This window comes from Salvelinus fontinalis, chromosome 32 (genome assembly GCF_029448725.1).
Source record: "Salvelinus fontinalis isolate EN_2023a chromosome 32, ASM2944872v1, whole genome shotgun sequence".
Taxonomy (NCBI): Eukaryota; Metazoa; Chordata; class Actinopteri; order Salmoniformes; family Salmonidae; genus Salvelinus; species Salvelinus fontinalis.
In genome coordinates this window covers 26774628-26792338 of record NC_074696.1, presented here as the reverse complement: position 1 = coordinate 26792338, position 17711 = coordinate 26774628, and the positions used below count along the sequence as shown (strand labels likewise).

The following is a 17711-nucleotide window of genomic DNA, read 5'->3' as shown; positions in this document are numbered from 1 at the left end:
CACAGATACAGACACAACGCACATCCAGATTTATAGGCCTTGCATTGGGAATGTGTGGAGAAGAGAGGACAGGAGAGGAGAGAGGAAGAGAGGAGAGGCAGCCAATATGAGTGGGAGTGATTGTGAAGGACAGGGCTCCTAGCTGGAAGGCCTAAGTCCTCAGTGGGTTGTTGCTTGGCTGCCTGGGCCTGGCCTTGAAATTCTGATTGGATTTATACAACACATTATGATTTCCAAAAGCACTTATGGGTGTGGTGAGTGTGTAGGTTGGTTAGGTTAAACGCATCACTACCAACAGATTTATGCAGACCAACTTTTTAGATCAAGGCAGATTAGACATTAAAAATATATATTTTGATTAAAAGTTTGTTTCTTTTCATCCTGGCCCCAGTTTAATCCTACATACTGGACTAAACAACACTTTCAATAGAGATTCTCCCTTCTGCATACTGTGCGGGAATCCGTCCCTTAATGTCAGTGTACTTCCTATTAGTGTCTGAAGGGAATTACAGAAACATCTGGTGTCTGACACATGCCATGAGACAGTCCGTGCACACACACAGACAGACCAGCAGTGCTGGCAACAAGCACGCACGCACGCACGCACGCACACACACACACACACACACACACACACAGACAGACACACACATTCAGCACAGATATATCAAAAAGCCTCGGCGGTTTTGGTTTGGAAGCGATTAGATTCAGAACATTAGCATGACAAGCGTTTGGTAATGTCAAAACATACAGGGTTTTCATCCTGAGGCCTGTGCAGTTTTTAATAGAATCCCTAACAACTGCTGTTAGCTGACATTTCCATGTGAGTCTTTGAATACATGAGTCTGTGAGTTCTTAGGGTAATTACAGAATCAGTCCTCTAACCGTGATTCCTTCAGATATTTTGTTTACAGAAAATGTCCTGATTTATTTGATCATCAAAGAGAGAAATTAACTGCAAAATGTTTTGTCATTAGATGATAAGCCAATATTATGACTAATTAACTTGTTTTTTTTTATCAACACCCAACAGGTAAGATACTTTTTATTTTATTTACCACTTTTCACTTTTTTTTAATATGCAAATGTTTATAGATGTTATTGCTTCCACACAACAACTTGTCTTTCTGCACACAACGTACTTGTCTTTCTGTGAGGTCGAGGTTGACTGCTATCTCGTATCGCCTCAGTCTCGTCAGGTAGTTGTGGTGCGCAAACTCTGACTCCAGTTCCCGGATCTGTTCCTTGGTGAACGCCGTCCTCTCCTTCCTGGGCTTGCTGTTCACGTCAGACTTATAGCTCCCGTCCTGGGAATCTGAAATGAAAAACAGAACTTTTTCCAGACCCTGTTGAGTCGCCAAAAAAGAAAGGAGAGGAAAAGGGTGAAAAAAAGAAGGGATTGTGTGATAAACTGCAGGGCTGAAATGCAAAATGAAAGCAAAACAATTAGGGGTGCCAATCACCTTTTATTATGGGGATATTGTTCATGCACACTTTATAGTGTCTTACTGGAGGAGGGGGATGAGAGGTGGCAGGCAGGGTGTTCTCTACAGTCTCAGAGCCCAGCTCCCTCTGACAACTACCCTGTGTTCTTTCTCTGAAACAAACTCACTCATCCTCACCCGCTCCTTGCAGCATAGAAAGAAACAGACTGACATCACTCAAATAGTATTACGTTGTAACACTTTCTTACTGTATGTGACAATTCCACAAATCAATTTTCTATAGCCTCATTTCCTTTAAACCTAGGCATCACTTGTTTAACTGGAAAGTTGGTGGAATTGTCTCTGCCTCTCTCCAGTACTTTATCACCTGTTCTAAATAGAAGTTTCATCCTAAAAGAGGGCTAATATGTGAGGCTAGCCAACTCGATACTGTAGCTCTATTGTTCTAAGACAAAAGTGATTCCAAGAGTTCATCTCTGGTGGACCGGAGGGAAGGTTAAGCTGAGGTCAGTCAGGTGTGGGGTAATGTGAAGCTGTAATGCATGTGGTAATGTCTGATGTAATAATGCATGTGATAATGTGTAGTTAATGTTCCTTGTAACTAAGGGGGAAATAAGCCCCGTCATTTTTATCCAAACACTGATGAGATGGAAGGTATTCTTTCTTTTATGAAAAATGTAAGATAAGCTATTGAATTTGGCCATCCTACTCGTGCCCCAAAGTTGAGGTGCATGCTGCCTCTGCTATGTGGGGTGTGGTAGCGTGATAACGTGATGTGGTAATGTGGGACGGTAATGTAGGGTGTGAACCTCCCACCTATCACCTGGCAGACTGAACAATAGACCAATAGATACATAGATCAGCCTAGCACCACCCACGGGCCTAGACATCAAATGGAACATGGCCGGAAATCTTACACCGCCCCACTCTACATACAGACTGAAGCATTTCAGCAGATGCCACGGGTAAGAGTGTGTGGTGCGATTCATCGTATATTTGATTGAAGTTAAGTAGACTTCAGAAAGACTTTCCAGATTGTAATTTATTTTGGTCTAATTGTCTGTATTTAATCCAGATTGCTCAATTGGATTCTGAAAAGCGTACATTAATCAAATCCTTTTCAAATGTTTTTTCATATAGATGTGGCTTCAAATTGGGTGAACCTCATTCAAATATCTCTTAACACTACACTTCATCAAAAGAGTTGAGCTGTAATTTACATGTTGTTCTCTAGTCCACGCCAAATAAAACCAGCTAACATTCTCTTAGTTCAACTGTAATTGTTGGACGTGTTGGATGTGCTGACAAATCAAATAGTGCCAGGAAAGAGTCTTTCTCTCTGCCACATCACACAGGAACATCCAGTCCCCTATATTCATGGCACTCAATTTATAAAAACAGAATATGGGACTAAGACATTTCTGGAAATAAAACCTTCAAACAAAAGATCTTTCACATGGTTTAGGTATTTTATTTTATTTGAAACAATTGTTTAATGGTTTATACCGTACAGTGTCTTGCAATTCTCCTTAAATATTCCTACAACATTAATCTACATTACATCTTTAACTTTTGTTTAGCATTCTTTGTTATGTGTCAAGAAGGTGCATTTTACCATTATTTTACCATTTATTTCACCATTGCCACAGCATGTTACCTCATAAAACCGTTACCTCATCAGAAATAGGACCTCAAATAAAGCCCATGTTGCCTTTTGTAACGTGCAATGGAGGTTAAAATTAGGAAACGTGATTGGTGTTAGAGGTGCAGCTCCTGGGTAGTGCTTCACAGTTCTACTGGCTGTCAATTACAATTGCACCCTGGGGTAAAACTAACCTGAGAGATGGCAAATGGAAGTGGAAAGTGAACTACTGGGCACAACAGCACTTCTACCTGGTGGGTTTCCTTGCAGGGAGAACGATACAGATACAGACAGTAGGACCTGGCAGAGCCGTCCTGCTCATTCAAACAGGGCCCCTTCAATTTGATACATTTTTAGGATGAAAAAAGGCACAATACAGTATAACCTACAGAATGAATGCAAAGAGAATTTGGCCATCCTATCAGTGCCCCAATAAAATGTGTTGGTGCACGACACCACTGGAAGCTGGTGTCAGTGAAATGGCTTCTGGATACAGAGAGCAGGGCTCTTGTCGTGACCCTACGCTGATGACCTGAATCAGCCCTTGTGTAGCCGCCAGGAAGTCCAGCCACTGTGCTAGTAACTTATTAAGGGCCTGACTTGTCTAGTCCCCAGCCCTGATATGGATGGAGCTTGCATTATTATGGTGACTGCTGATAATGAGGGCTACAGCCATATACAGCCATATTAGGTCTAGTGCGGTGCCCTGCATGACGTGTCCAACGCATTTAGCCATCGGCCATTTTGAGACTCCACCCGGGGTACAGATCAGTCTGTCCTTACAACCTTAGTGCTCTCAAAGGCAACATAGTCGTTGGGAGGACAGTGTGTAAAATGATCTATAATATCACTGACTTAGGTACACATTCCCACGTGCCACTAAATGGGCTCATCTGAAAATAGTTGTTTAACAAATGTGGAAATTGGACCTAGATATACAGCTTTTTGTTACGTCACTAATGGACAAATACAGTTATATTCTATTCTATTTTCTTCCATTTCATTCTATCATCCATACTGTAGATGACCAACAGTGATTTCCAGAAGTGTTAAGGATTAATTCTCCACCCACATTATTATTATTATTAAGAGGCTGGTTTTTCACACAGCTGTTGCGGCTAATGCTATAGGTACGTACGTTCTACAGCCATAAATCCTATGCAGGTTTAGGCCTATGAAAAAGCCCAGGTGTGCCCATTGTAACAGTTTAAAAGGAGGCTTCACAGAAATCACACCTGTAGGCCATTAATACCCTGGAGGAAAATGTCACTGTTGATTATCCCTGGGGGCCTGAAGAGAGGGACAAATAAAACATTGGCTGTGCCAGGCTATAACCTATAAAATGGGGTTGACGGGGTTGAGATTGAGGAATGTTAAAAGGCACTTTGATTCTAATGGAAATGGAAGATTGTCTCAGTTACTTTCTACCGGTTCAATCTATGTCAATATTGCAGCAAATGACAGAAGTAAATCAATTCCCTATTGCTTAACACTGAGAGAGGAAACCAAAGTATCTTAATATCTGTTAAAACAAATGTAGACAGAAAGGTAATGGATCTAATGCTTCAAATAACAGAAGATGACTGCAAATCTGTAATGTATCACACTTGCTCATTTCTTCATATAAGATTGTCAATAGAATAGTATGACTATTGACCTTAGCATTTAGAAAGACAATTTAACCTTTTTATCAAGTCAAATGGTTTAATTGAATTGTGATTATCATTTTGCTTCCAAAAACCTTTTCCATAATAGGTATATTTATAAAAACATTAATTCATTAATTATCTCTTGTTTTACTGAAAATATAACTAAACGATGGTGTGAGAATAATTTGATTCATTGAATTCAGGGGAAATGAAGTACAAGATGATATTTGAAGTGTGCTGCCTTGCCGCCTAGTGTTTCACACATTAATGCGCTGTTTCTAAAAAGCACTTGCCTGCATTTATTTTAAATATCGATAAAGTTAGCCTAATCCTACCCCGTTAAATTCTAGACAGTAATTCCAAATAGGAATGAATGTCAATACAGCATGGGAAACAGTAGAGATAAGACATAATCAAGATCAAATAAGATCTTTAAAGATCCTATAACACAAGGTCTTATAATACTGAAATGTGGGTATACATATCTTCCCATTAAGAGATGTTAGTACAGATAAATGTTCAATTACAGCTAACTGTAGTGCAATAGCTAGTAATTGAAATGAATGAATTACATTTGCAAGTAGACAATTAAGAAAACAAAATGATATCCAACATTGAACCATGAGCATCAAGCAGTCGGTAATCAAAAAAGACATCAGTTTCAATCATCAGAACTAAGTCCGTTTCAAATAAACCTGTAGAAAAATGCAAATGACCTACGGCCCTCAATTTGATCTGGACAACCACTGTAAAAACAAGGCCCAAATGCTAAAACAACAAGCCTACCTACTAGTCAGTAAGGATCAAACTTTGAATTGACTTTGAAAGCAAAAAGTATGCACTGAACTCTTTGGTCATTGCACAACTTCTCATGAGGTTCTCGAATTTAGGAGCATTGACGCAGAAGACTACAGCGCTTTCAGTGATCATGAAAACATTAGCCAATTAGTTAAAATGCAAACGATTAATTTGTGTGTTTTATTACTGTATCACAAACTGTTCTCTCCTGTTTCAACATCTGTGGACTGTGGTTGCTTACACACAGATGGTGAAATCCCCAATATGAGAATAGACAAACCCAAAACTTCAAATCGTTATACTCCCTCGCTATGTGATAAACTCCTCAGTGAGTTTTGAAAGAAACAACCAAAACTTTGAGACTTAAGTCAAAGCTAAGAAAAGCATAGAGGAGAGAAGAGAATAATGCCCTCGTTGTCCTCATCTTACCTGAGCTGTGCAAATCGTCTTTCCCTTTACTGTTCCGTCTCTGTTCAGTCTCGTCCGGGGACATCGTCTGTCGTCCAAAGTCCCCAGAGACACAGGATACACCTGTGGGGTCACTACTACCTCCCAGACTGGGGTTGGTGTTGGAGCCACACAGATTTGGGGTACCCCCACCACACCGTTCTGAGACTTGGCTGTCTGGGAGAGGCAGGCAGAGGCCATGTCTAGTGTTGGTTGAGGGCATCTGTGGAACGTGCCAGGGGGTCTGGTGGGTCTGGTGCTGTGGGTGGTGGGGGTGCTGCTGGTGCTGATGCGGGTGTCCTCCACGATGGTGGTGTTGCTGCCCTCCGTACACGCCCTCCTCCCCGGGGCCAGGGTACCCCCCGCAGGGCGGTGAGGAGCCGGGCAGGTCAGGGTAGGATATGTGGTCAGAGCGTCCATGCAGCGCCAGCGGGGACTGGCTAAAGGCAGGGTGGGGGTGCAGACCCTGGGCCGGGGCGTGGGGGCTACGGAGGCACCCAAACAGGGAGTGATCCATCACAGTGATCCACAAGATCCACCCAAAAGACAAACACCCCTAAGTCCACCAAACACACAACCACAAAAACTTCCAGGAACGACTAGAGTGACTAATTGAGATCACAAGACAGAGATGTTGCAGGACAGAGAGTAGAGCAGACTGAAGCCAGTTGAGGGAGGTGGGCGGACGCAGAGCCTCAAATCAGGGCTCTCCTCCACGGCTCTCTCACCTCTCACCTCCGTGCGCTCCCTGTTAGTTCCCAGGGAAAACGATCGGAGGAGGCTAAAGGAAGGCAGAGATCGCAGCGTTGAAAGGAAGGGCCTCCGGTAATCCCGAGCATGCAGCCTGTTGCCAGGCACAGCGCGGGTAAACACTGATTCTGCTGAGCTGGAGCTCGGGTGTCAGGACACAGGGAGACGGTAGACGGAGAAGAGAGACGGAGGAGAGACGGTTGAGGCCAGAGTGGTTCCAGGGAAGTTGGGAGAGAGAGTGAGAGGGAGGGAGGGTGGGAGGAGGCCAGGAGCGGGGATAATATATATATAGGACGTAACGTGAGAGGGAGGCCGGGTCACTGGTGCACTGACTCACTGCTAGGCTTCTGACCACATGCACACGATCTTCCTCCAAAACGCAACGCACAATAAATCTAAACCATTCCAACGGCCTGGACGCCAGAAAAGTGGGCAATTTATTTTTGACCCACCCGACCCCCTCGACACGATTTCTGAGAAGTGCAGTGTTGCATCAGACTTTATGGGGGTTGGATATGGGGGTTTGGGGGTTCAACACCCCAACATTATCTGCTGTTTGTGTGTTTACTGCATATAGCAGCTGATGCGTTGCATTTAGGTGTATAGATCGTTTGAAAATATGTTTACTGTATGTTGTATGTGCCCCAATATTGGACTCCATTCAGCATCTGATTGATTTGATAAACTTTTTATCCAAATCTACGAATATTGTATGTGTTAACATTAGCCCCTAACCCTTCCACTCTACTCCCCTCACCCTCACCCTCACACACACACACACACACACACACGCATACACACACACACACACACACACACACTCCTAAGCATTTAAGCCCTAGTAGTTTTCAACATCACTTTGTCATTCTTTAAATGTATTTTCATGTTTCAAGTCTTCATTAAGATTTTCCCTTTTTCACTATGTGTTTTAACTGTCAAAGTATCTCTTTGATCTGAGTTTTTTCAGCCATTAGAAAAGACTCACATTCACATGACTTCATGTGAATTCATTATGGAAAATTATAGGGGGGTTGTATAAACGCAATAGAGTGAGAAAAACTAATTTAGCGCAATGAAATTAGTTATTGTTTGTCAAAGTGATTCATTTGGCAGTTGTTTTTACCAGCTTTCATTTACAATTACAGTACCAGTCAAAAGTTTGGACACGGCGACTCATTCCAGGGTTTTCTTTATTTTTACTATTTTCTATAATGTAGAATAATAGTGAAGACATCAAAACTATGAAATAACACATATGGAATCATGTAGTAACCAACAAAAATGTTAAAATATATTTTATATTTGAAATTCTTCAAAGTAGCCAACCTTCGCCTTCATGACAGCTTTACACACTCTTGGCATTCTCTCAACCAGCTTCATGTGGTAGTCACCAGCAATGCATTTCAATTAACAGGTGTGGCTTGTTAAAAGTCCATTTGTGGAGTTTCTTTCCTTCTTATTATGTTTGAGCCAATCAGTTGTGTTGTAACAAGGTAGGGTGGTACACAAAAGATTGCCCTATTTGGTAAAAGACCAAGTCCATATTATGGCAAGAACAGCTCAAATAAACAAAGAGAAATGACAGTCCATCATTACTTTAAGACATGAAGGTCAGTCAATGCGGAAAATATCAAGAACTTTGAAAGTTTCTTCAAGTGCAGTCGCAAAAACCATCAAGCGCTCTGATGAAACTGGCTCTCATGAGGACCGCCACAGGAAAGGAAGACCCAGAGTTACCTCTGCTGCAGACGTTAAGTTCATTAGAGTTACCAGCCTCAGAACTTGCAGCCCAAATAAATGCTTCACAGAGTTCAAGTAACAGACACATCTCAACATCAACTGTTCAGAGAAGAATGATTGAATCAGGCCTTCATGGTCGAATTGCTGCAAGGAAACCACTACTAAAGGACACAAATAATAAGAAGAGACTTGCTTGGACCAAGAAACATGAGCAATGGACATTAGACCGGTGGAAATCTGTCCCTTGGTCTGATGAGACCAAATGTGAGACTTTTGGTTCCAACCACCGTGTCTTTGTGAGATGCAGAGTAGGTGAACGAAGGATCTCCGCATGTGATGTTCCCACCGTGAAGCATGGAAGAGGAGGTGTGATGGTGTGGGGGTGCTATGATGGTGACACTGTCAGTGATTTATTTAGAATTCAAGGCACACAACCAGCATGGCTACCACAGCATTCTGCAGTGATACACCATCCCATCTGGTTTTCGCTTAGTGGGACTATCATTTGTTTTTCACCAGGACAATGACCCAAGGGCTATTTGACCAAGAAAGAGAGTGATCGAATGCTGCATCAGATGACCTAGCCTCCACAATCAGCCGACCTCAACCCAATTGAGATGGTTTGGAATGAGTTGTACCGCAGAGTGAAGGAAAAACAGCCAACAAGTCCTCAGCATTTGTGGGAACTCCTTCAAGACTGTTGGAAAAGCATTCCAGGTGAAGCTGGTTGAGAGAATGCCAAGAGTGTTTAAAGCTGTCATCAAGGCAAAGGGTGACTAATTTGAAGAATCTAAAATATGAATATATTATGATTTGTTTAACACTTTTTGGTTACTACATTATTCCATATGTGTTATTTCATAGTTTATGTTTTATTCTATAATGTAGAAAATAGTATAAATAAAGAAAAACACTTGAATGAGTAGGTGTGTCCAAACGTTTGACTGTTACTGTATACACAGCACCTTCAGAAAGTATTCATAACCCTTGACTTCTTATTTTCAATGACGGCCATTTTAAAGTGTTGCCATAGATTTTCAAGCCGGATTAAGTAAAAACCGTAACTAGGCCACTCAGGAACATTCAATGTCCTTTTGGTAATCAACTCCAGTGTGTATTTGGGCTTGTGTTTTAGGTTATTGTCTTGCTGAAAGGTGAATTTGTCTCCCAGTGTCTGTTGGAAAACAGACTGAACCATGTTTTTCGATAGGATTTTGCCTGTACTTAGCTCTATTACATTTATTTTTATGCCCCAAAACTCCCTAGTCCTTGCCGATGACAAGCCTATCCATAATATGTTGCAGCCACCACCATGGTTGACAATATGAAAAGTGGTACTCAGTAATGTGTTGTGTTGGATTTGCCCCCAAACGCTTTGTATTCAGGACATAAAGTTAATTTCTTCACCACATTTTTTGCAGTTTTACTTTAGTGCCTTATTGCAAACAGGATGCATGTTTTGGAATACTTGATTCTGTACAGGCTTCCTTCTTTTCACTGTTTCATTTAGGTTAGTATTATGGGGTAACTACAGTGCTGTTGATCCGTCCTCAGTTTTCTCCTATCACAGCTATGGTGAAATCCCTGAGCGGTTTTCTTCCTCTCTGTCAACTGAGTTAGAAAGGACGCCTGTATCTTTGTAGTGACTGGGTGTACTGATCCACCATCCAAAGTGTAATTAATAACTTCACCATTTTCAAAGGGATATGCTTATTTTATTTTTACCCTTCTACCAATAGGTCCCATTCTTTGCAAGGCATTGGAAAACCTCCCTAGTCTTTGTGGTTGAATCTGTGTTTGAAATTCACTGCTCGACTGAGGGACCTTAAAGATAATGTCACGCCCTGACCACAGAGAGCTGTTTATTCTCTATGTTGGTTGACGTGACAGTGACGAGGGTGATTAATTATCTATGTTGGCCTGGTATGGTTCCCAATATGAGGCAGCTGTTTATCGTTGTCTCTGATTGGGGATCATATTTAGGCAGCCATTTCCCCATTGTGCTTTGTGGGATCTTGTCTAGGTATAGTTGCCTGTGAGCACTACTTTGAGCTTCACGTTTTGTTTTTTCGCTTTATTGTTTTTTCCTCTTCCAAATAAAAAGGATGGAAACATACCACGCTGCATCTTTGTCCTCTCCTTATAACGATTGTGACAGATAATTGTATGTGTGGGGTACAGAGGCGAGGTAATCATTCAAAAATCATGTTTAACACTATTGCACTCAGAGTGAGTCCATGCAACTTATTATGTGCCTTGTTAAGCACATTTTTAATCCTGAACTTATTTAGGCTTGCCATAACAAAGGGAATAAATAATTATTGACTCAAGACATTTCAGCTTTTCATTTTTAACAAATTTGTAAAAAATATCTAAAAACATAATTACACTGACATTATGGGGTATTGTGTGTAAGCCGGTGACACACAATCTCAATGTAATTCACTTTATATTCAGGCTGTAATACCCCCCAAAAAAGTAAATGTCAAGGGGTGTGAATACTTTCTGAAGGCACTGTGTGGTTCTTATAAATGTTATACAGTTTGTTTCAGTGTTATGCGATTCATCATTTCAAGCAGATTTCTATTCCCTTCTCACCATTTCATCAAAACAATTTCTACATAATGACCACTATAACAAAACTAGCACTTTAGATTTGATAAATAAATGCACTCAAAATGGTGGTTACTTGGTAATAGTCTTTGTTTTGGGGACTTTCATTATGTCTATGATTCAATTCTTTCCAGACTATTCCCTACGATAATTCACTCAATCTCACTCAAACAAATTTAGCATTTGAGTTAGAAATATTTCCTTTGCTGATTTGCTTTTAAAAGCATCTACTGATATATATCTGCGTCCTGGCTATTTTAAACATATAGGCGACTGCGGTGCAGGAGAAACCGCACACATGAAGCCGGGTATTGGGAGAGGAAATTAGATTCATTTTCAAGGAAATTGTTTTAACAGAAGGAGAGGGAGTGAGAGCCATCCCGCCATCCACTGTTGGAGTAGATCTCTCAGAGCTGTAGCGGTATACAATGAGTCTTAGGCTGCACCAGCACATCCGGTGGTCCTGTAGCTAGGGGTCCTGGAGAAAAATACTGTGTTTACTTTTCAAATTAGGCCAATTAGTAGCTGTGTAAAGTAATCCGTGGGTTTAGGACCTCACTTATATGCTCATATGGTTTCGTTTTGGTCTGGGGTATGGAGGCCGGCTGTAGCATGGAGGTAGGTTTCCCCAGGGGTAGATGTTGCTCTCCAGCCCAGTCCGGGATGCACTTGCAGCCCCTCTCGCAGAACGACAGAGACCCCTAACCCTCCGTAACTGACACCCGGTCGATCATTTGACTGCTCCCTGGGGGAAAGGGATTTTCAACAGGTGAGTCCTTTGACTTTTTTCACACTGTGGGCTGTGGCAGGTGTGTGTCAATGTGTGTGTCTGTGCATGTGTGTGTGTTCCTGTGTGTGTTTATATAGCGTCTATAGTGAATATGATGTTAGACATTTAACTGCAGCTGTTGCTCACACTGTAACCTGGCTTTGTCAACCAGTCTGGGTTTACACTGTGAGAAGGATAGCCTGTGGTATACCGCTAGCATACGATGCATTACAAACAGTTGCGCCTCACTAAACTTCATAGTTTAGTTTTGTTGTGATGATAATTAAAATATAAATATGAATAACAATTGTGCTTGTGATTTATTGTATCATTGTCAGATTTTACTGTCTTAAAATGTATCCTATTAAATAAAGTTAAACTGAAATAAAACATACATAATGAGTATACCGTTTTCTTGTGTGCTGTTAGGTTTCTATATTTTATTCTGGGATTCCTCTGAACTTCAATTTCAATACTTTCAGAAGTCTGAAATTGCTACATATTAATTTAATGAGTTTTCAAACGACAACTTACCAAATGAAAAACCGTTATGAAAGCCTAACTTTGGTCTGTCCTATCCCTTTATTGTGGTGCTTTTAGTGTTGAGCCTCAAAGATAGTTTCCCTGGATCATTTCTCACAAAATTAGAAACTACTGTAACTCTGTTGTTTTGTGATAAAAGAAACGGAGTAGGCGTGCGTGTGTGTGTGTGTGTGTGTGTGTGTGTGTGTGTGTGTGTGTGTGTGTGTGTGTGTGTGTGTGTGTGTGTGTGTGTGTGTGTGTGTGTGTGTGTGTGTGTGTGTGTGTGTGTGTGTGTGTGTGTGTGTGTGTGTGTGTGTGTGTGTGTGTGTGTGTGTTTGTGTGACTAACTGTAAAACCCTCCGTCAGCCAATGTATCAGATAGATTCAACAGCCGTTGCGTCTTCCTTCTGCAGATGCCAGCTACTGCTTCACAGAGATAAAACTATATCAAAGCATGTAAAGACATTTCACATTCTTTCTACAACAACATAATGATTAATAGTTGTCATGGTAATAGTCAATTAATCATAACAAAGGGATAATGTACTTTCAACGCATGCAAAAGCAATTCAGATGCTTTCTATATAACAATATACAGTATAATTTGGATGAGTTTTGATGTCATACACAAAGAATATCCCATACTCTTACACCTGTTGTATTACTGTATAGCATGGTGTTAGAGGTTTTATTATAGGGTTTGAACTGTCATACTGTACCCTATGTGTCTGTTGAGGGAAAGGGAAAGTCTGAAAGTTAGTATGACATGGTGAAGAAAATGTAGATTCCTATTCTATACTATAAGTACAATAATGAACTGCCATAGCTTTACAAATCATTTCCCTAGATTTGAAGAAAATGTGTCTTCATAAAATCAGCATAATTTGATTAGATCAAGGATGGGATGGGAGTCAGAATACACAAGGTGCAATTTCGAAATTTGTAAAAAATTTGTTCAGCAGTTTTTCTCTTGGCAGGTTTCCATTGACCAAGGTTTTTCCGACAAAAACAATGTTTAAAAAAAATGGAGTGGGAGACATTTTCTAATGATTGACAACATTTTTATTTGTTCGACAGAGGTGGATTTTTCTTTTGTCAAACGTTCTTAATTGCGACAAATGATGATGGAAACAGTGTTTTTCTAATAAATGATGGTAACAATATCGCTCCACTTAACATTTAATTCTAAATGCCTACTGCATCCAAAATAAAATAATTAAACTATAACAATTATGTTTCTTTGCAGGACAAGGATTGTCCGGACTTTCAACAATGCCTGAATTGCTTCGCCTTGCTTTTCTGGTTGACTGGCAAGTTTCTCCATCATTTATTTCAGATCTAGAAGAGTTCAAGTTTTACCATGGCACAAACCTTGACGATACGTTGGCTACCTGAGACAAGAAACAGACAAGTGGGAGGGCATACAGGCTGTCGGCAATTTATTAATACGCAATTTGCCTAAATGGGTAATGGAAACACTGCAAGCACTACATTTTTATTCAACAATGTAGGTATTTGAGTAATTGTGTTTTCCTTTAGGTGTGACGTCGTTACGTCCAGCTGTTATTATCGACACACACTGAACAAAAATATAAACGCAACATGTACTGTAGTGTTCGTCCCATGTTTCATGAGCTGAAATAAAAGATCCCTGAGAATTTTTCCACATGCATGAAAAACGTATTTCTCTCAAATTTGTTTACATCCGTTAGCGAGCATTTCTCCTTTTCCAAGATGATCCATCCACCTGACAGGTGTGGCAAAAAGCTGATTAAACAGCATGATCATAACACAGGTGGACCTTGTGCTGGAAACAATAAAAGGCCACTCTGAAATGTGCAGTTTTGTCACACAACAAAATGCAAAATGCATACTGCAGGAATGTCCACCAGAGCTTTTGCCAGATAATTAATTTACCATAAGCTGCCTCCAACCGGCCTTACAACCACGTGTAACCACACCAGCTGGACAGCTGATGAAACTGTGGGATTGCACAACCGAAGAATTCCTGCTCAAACTGACAGAAACTGTCTCAGGGAAGCTTATCTGCGTGCTTGTTGTCCTCACCAGGGTCGTGACCTGACTGCAGTTCAGCATCATAACCGACTTCAGTGGGAAAACGCTCACCTTCGATGGCCACTGGCACGTTGGAGAAGTGTGTTCTTCCCAGATGAATCCCGGTTTCAACTGTACCGGGCAGATGGCAGACATATGGCGTCGTGTGGGCGAGCGGTTTGCTGATATCAACGTTGTGAATGGTGGCGGTGGGCATAAGATACAGAAAATGAACACAATTGCATAATGGCAATCTGAAAGCACAGAAATACCGTGGTGAGATCCTGAGGTCAATGTCGTGCCATTCATCCGCTGCCATCACCTCATGTTTAAGCATGATAACGCACTGCCCCGTGTCGCAAAAATCTGTACACAATTCCTGGAAGCTGAAAATGGCCTGCATACTCACCAGTCATGTCATCCATTGAGCACGTTTTGGATGTTCTGGATCGACGTGTTCAACAGCGTGTTCCAGTTCCCGCCAATATCCAGCAACTTTGCACAGCTATTGACTGGTTTTCTGATCCACTCCCTACCTTTTTTAAGGTATCTGTGACCAACAGACGCAGATCTATCTGTATTTCCAGTCATGTGAAATCCATAAATTAAGGCTTAATGAATTTATTTAACTTGACTGATTTCCTGAACTGTAACTCAGTAAAATCTTTGAAATAGTTGCATGTTGCGTGTATATTTTTGTTCAGTCTAGTTAAATGGAAACGTACCCTAGCTGACAATTGTCTATTTTCTATGCAAACTTTCTAAATGTCAACAAAAACAACATTGCGCTTAGGGTCCCCAAAAGTCTAGGGCCAGCTCTGACTGCATGTGGGTATGGATGTGGGTACCCAGATCCGAGAACCACTGCAGCCCCTCATGATGATTTCAGATTTTTTGGGTAGCCCCCACTCCAAACAAAGTTGCCCATCCCTGGTTTAGATAGTGTAGTTGTGTTATATACATATTTATAGAAGCATGAAATTAAACACCATATTTTACTGGGGAGAATTTGGGGTGTATTATCAGTAATACAGCAAAAATCCAGCAGACATTTGACACTGTGCAGAGTGTGTATCTGTGAGACCATCTGACTCCAGTCGGTGACTCAGACTCTCTTCACCAATATCAGGAATAAAGTATTCCATGCTGTGTACATCACACTGTCAACCCTTCTTAAAAGTCAATTGGTTTCTAACAAACACAAAATCGACTGGCACTTTTCAGCAGTCACAATCCTGAATTACAGAGAAATCCTCTCTCTCTCTCTCCACATGTTGTTCTAATATTAGCTGTATTTCAGAAAAGTGAAGCTGACATGTCATGGTTTAATGGTTTCCTCTCCTTCCCTTCTAAAGGTCTTCGGGCTCTCTCGCCAACATCCTAACTGCTATTTCATTCTGCCAATGGCTTTGTACTGAGCAAATTCCCGCATAGATCTAAATGTATGACTAATGATCTTTAAATGTATGATTCATTCATCCAGCTGTTTTCCTCCTGCCACAGAATTTAACAAATGTATTTCTCCTAAATGTGTTGCACGCATTCACTGCATTTGTGATCAAGTCCAATGATTAATATGTTCTAATATGTCTCGCTGCCACTGCGGTTCAATGAGGACTGGTGACTAATCAGTGCCTATACTGTACATACCAGACCATGTACTCTGAGACTGGATCCCAATTTACTAAATGTTGGGGCGTCATGCCCATAGAAACTGAATGGGTCACATGTTCATTCAATTTCAACCCTACAGTGTATCCCGCTCAAGGGGTGCAGGCTACTGTTTGGACACACTTCCCTCTACTGGTCTGGAGTGATATTACACAATGAGGTCCAGATAATACAGGTGTGGGATCTTATTTTGATCACCCTCTTGCAGAATAACTTTCCTACAATGCAAGACATGTTTTGTGTGTATTTGAGGTTTAAAAAGGCAAAAATGTATTCATTATAATCCACATTATAATTCACATGTCCTGTTACTGCAGGATTATATTCCTGCCGTAGCAAACTGGCTCAAGTGAAGATCCTACATCTGTACAGTAACATCAGCTGGAGAGTATACGGTCTGAACCCCATCCATTGTCCTATAGGCTGATCTTTACATCAGGTGTGACCAACCGGGTCAACTGTGTCATGCAGGCTTTTGCTCCAGCCCTGCTCTAACACACCTGATTCCCATAACAAGGTCCTGGGGAGCAGCTGATTAGTACAAGAGGTCAAGAACAAAAGCATTGCTCGGTTCACCCTCAAACCATCACAGAGTTTGACACAAAACCTACTGTAGAATCACTTCAGTTTATACATGAGGTGCTTCAATCAGCCTGTTTTAAACAACACACCAGTCGAGGCTAAGCGTTTAATTCTGCCGGTAAATCACAGACCCACATTCTGGGCCACATGTTCACGCACATGCACATGTTCAGTCCTGGTTGTTCTCTAATCAGGGACACAGTTTCTGATTTTCCCCCAGAACCCTGATCCTGTTGGAGGATGAACTGTAAACAGAGGGAGCGCGCACACATACAAACACACACAGAGTCCTGTCTGCCATGCTTGCGTTGTGGTGTGGGTCGTAAATACAGCATGTACCGCTCCTTTAAAAAAGCCACAATCAAACGGGCTTGAATGCCGCATTTTCTTAGCTAATGGGCCATGTCACAGCGCTGAGCCATGTTTACATGGAGCCAGACTGGCCTCTTTACAGAGCTGATTAATCCCAAACACTGTAGGCCTAATTAAGGGAAAACCTTAAACGTTAGATAGCTACACTCTCTCTACTTCCCTGTTACAAGTGTACATGGGTAATACAGACATGGACACACACACACGTATGTAAACAGACACAAAACAGACACCATTTTTCTCTCTCTCTCTCTCTCTCACACACACACACACACACACACACACACACACACACACACACACACACACACCAGACCCTGTCAAGGGTGTTTATCTGACAGAATTACTGACAGAATTGTAGGAGATAATCTTATTTATTGTGATGATGAAGGGTAAATAGTACATCTGTTGTGTTTCTGTGATCACACTGCCTGTCATAAACACTGTGATAAACAGATGTGTATAAACCATCAGGTGTTTTAGCCTGGCTCTGTTCTCTCAGTTCTGTCTGGAGGACAACACAATATGTGGATGTGTTCACTGTGTTCATGTCAATATCCTGGCAGTCCTATTTTCATTATGACTGTAGTGATTGAGAGGGCAGAACCAGCACAGCTTAAGAGGGACTTGAACCAGTGACCCTTGTGCCATAAAGG

At 41.4% G+C, this 17711-nt stretch overlaps 1 protein-coding gene across 1 annotated transcript in view; it reads right to left on the bottom strand.

Moving 5' to 3' along the window:
* The window catches only part of meox2b (mesenchyme homeobox 2b), a 10668-nt gene extending 3700 nt beyond the window's left edge, over nucleotides 1-6968 (bottom strand). Inside the window, exons 1-2 of the mRNA XM_055893115.1 lie at nucleotides 5964-6968; nucleotides 1143-1315 (exon numbers count right to left, since the gene is read on the bottom strand). Of these exons, the coding sequence (XP_055749090.1) occupies nucleotides 1143-1315; nucleotides 5964-6498 (708 nt within the window). The 5' untranslated portion in view covers nucleotides 6499-6968. The remainder of the gene's footprint in view (nucleotides 1-1142; nucleotides 1316-5963) is intronic.
* Between the last annotated feature and the right edge of the window lie 10743 nt (nucleotides 6969-17711).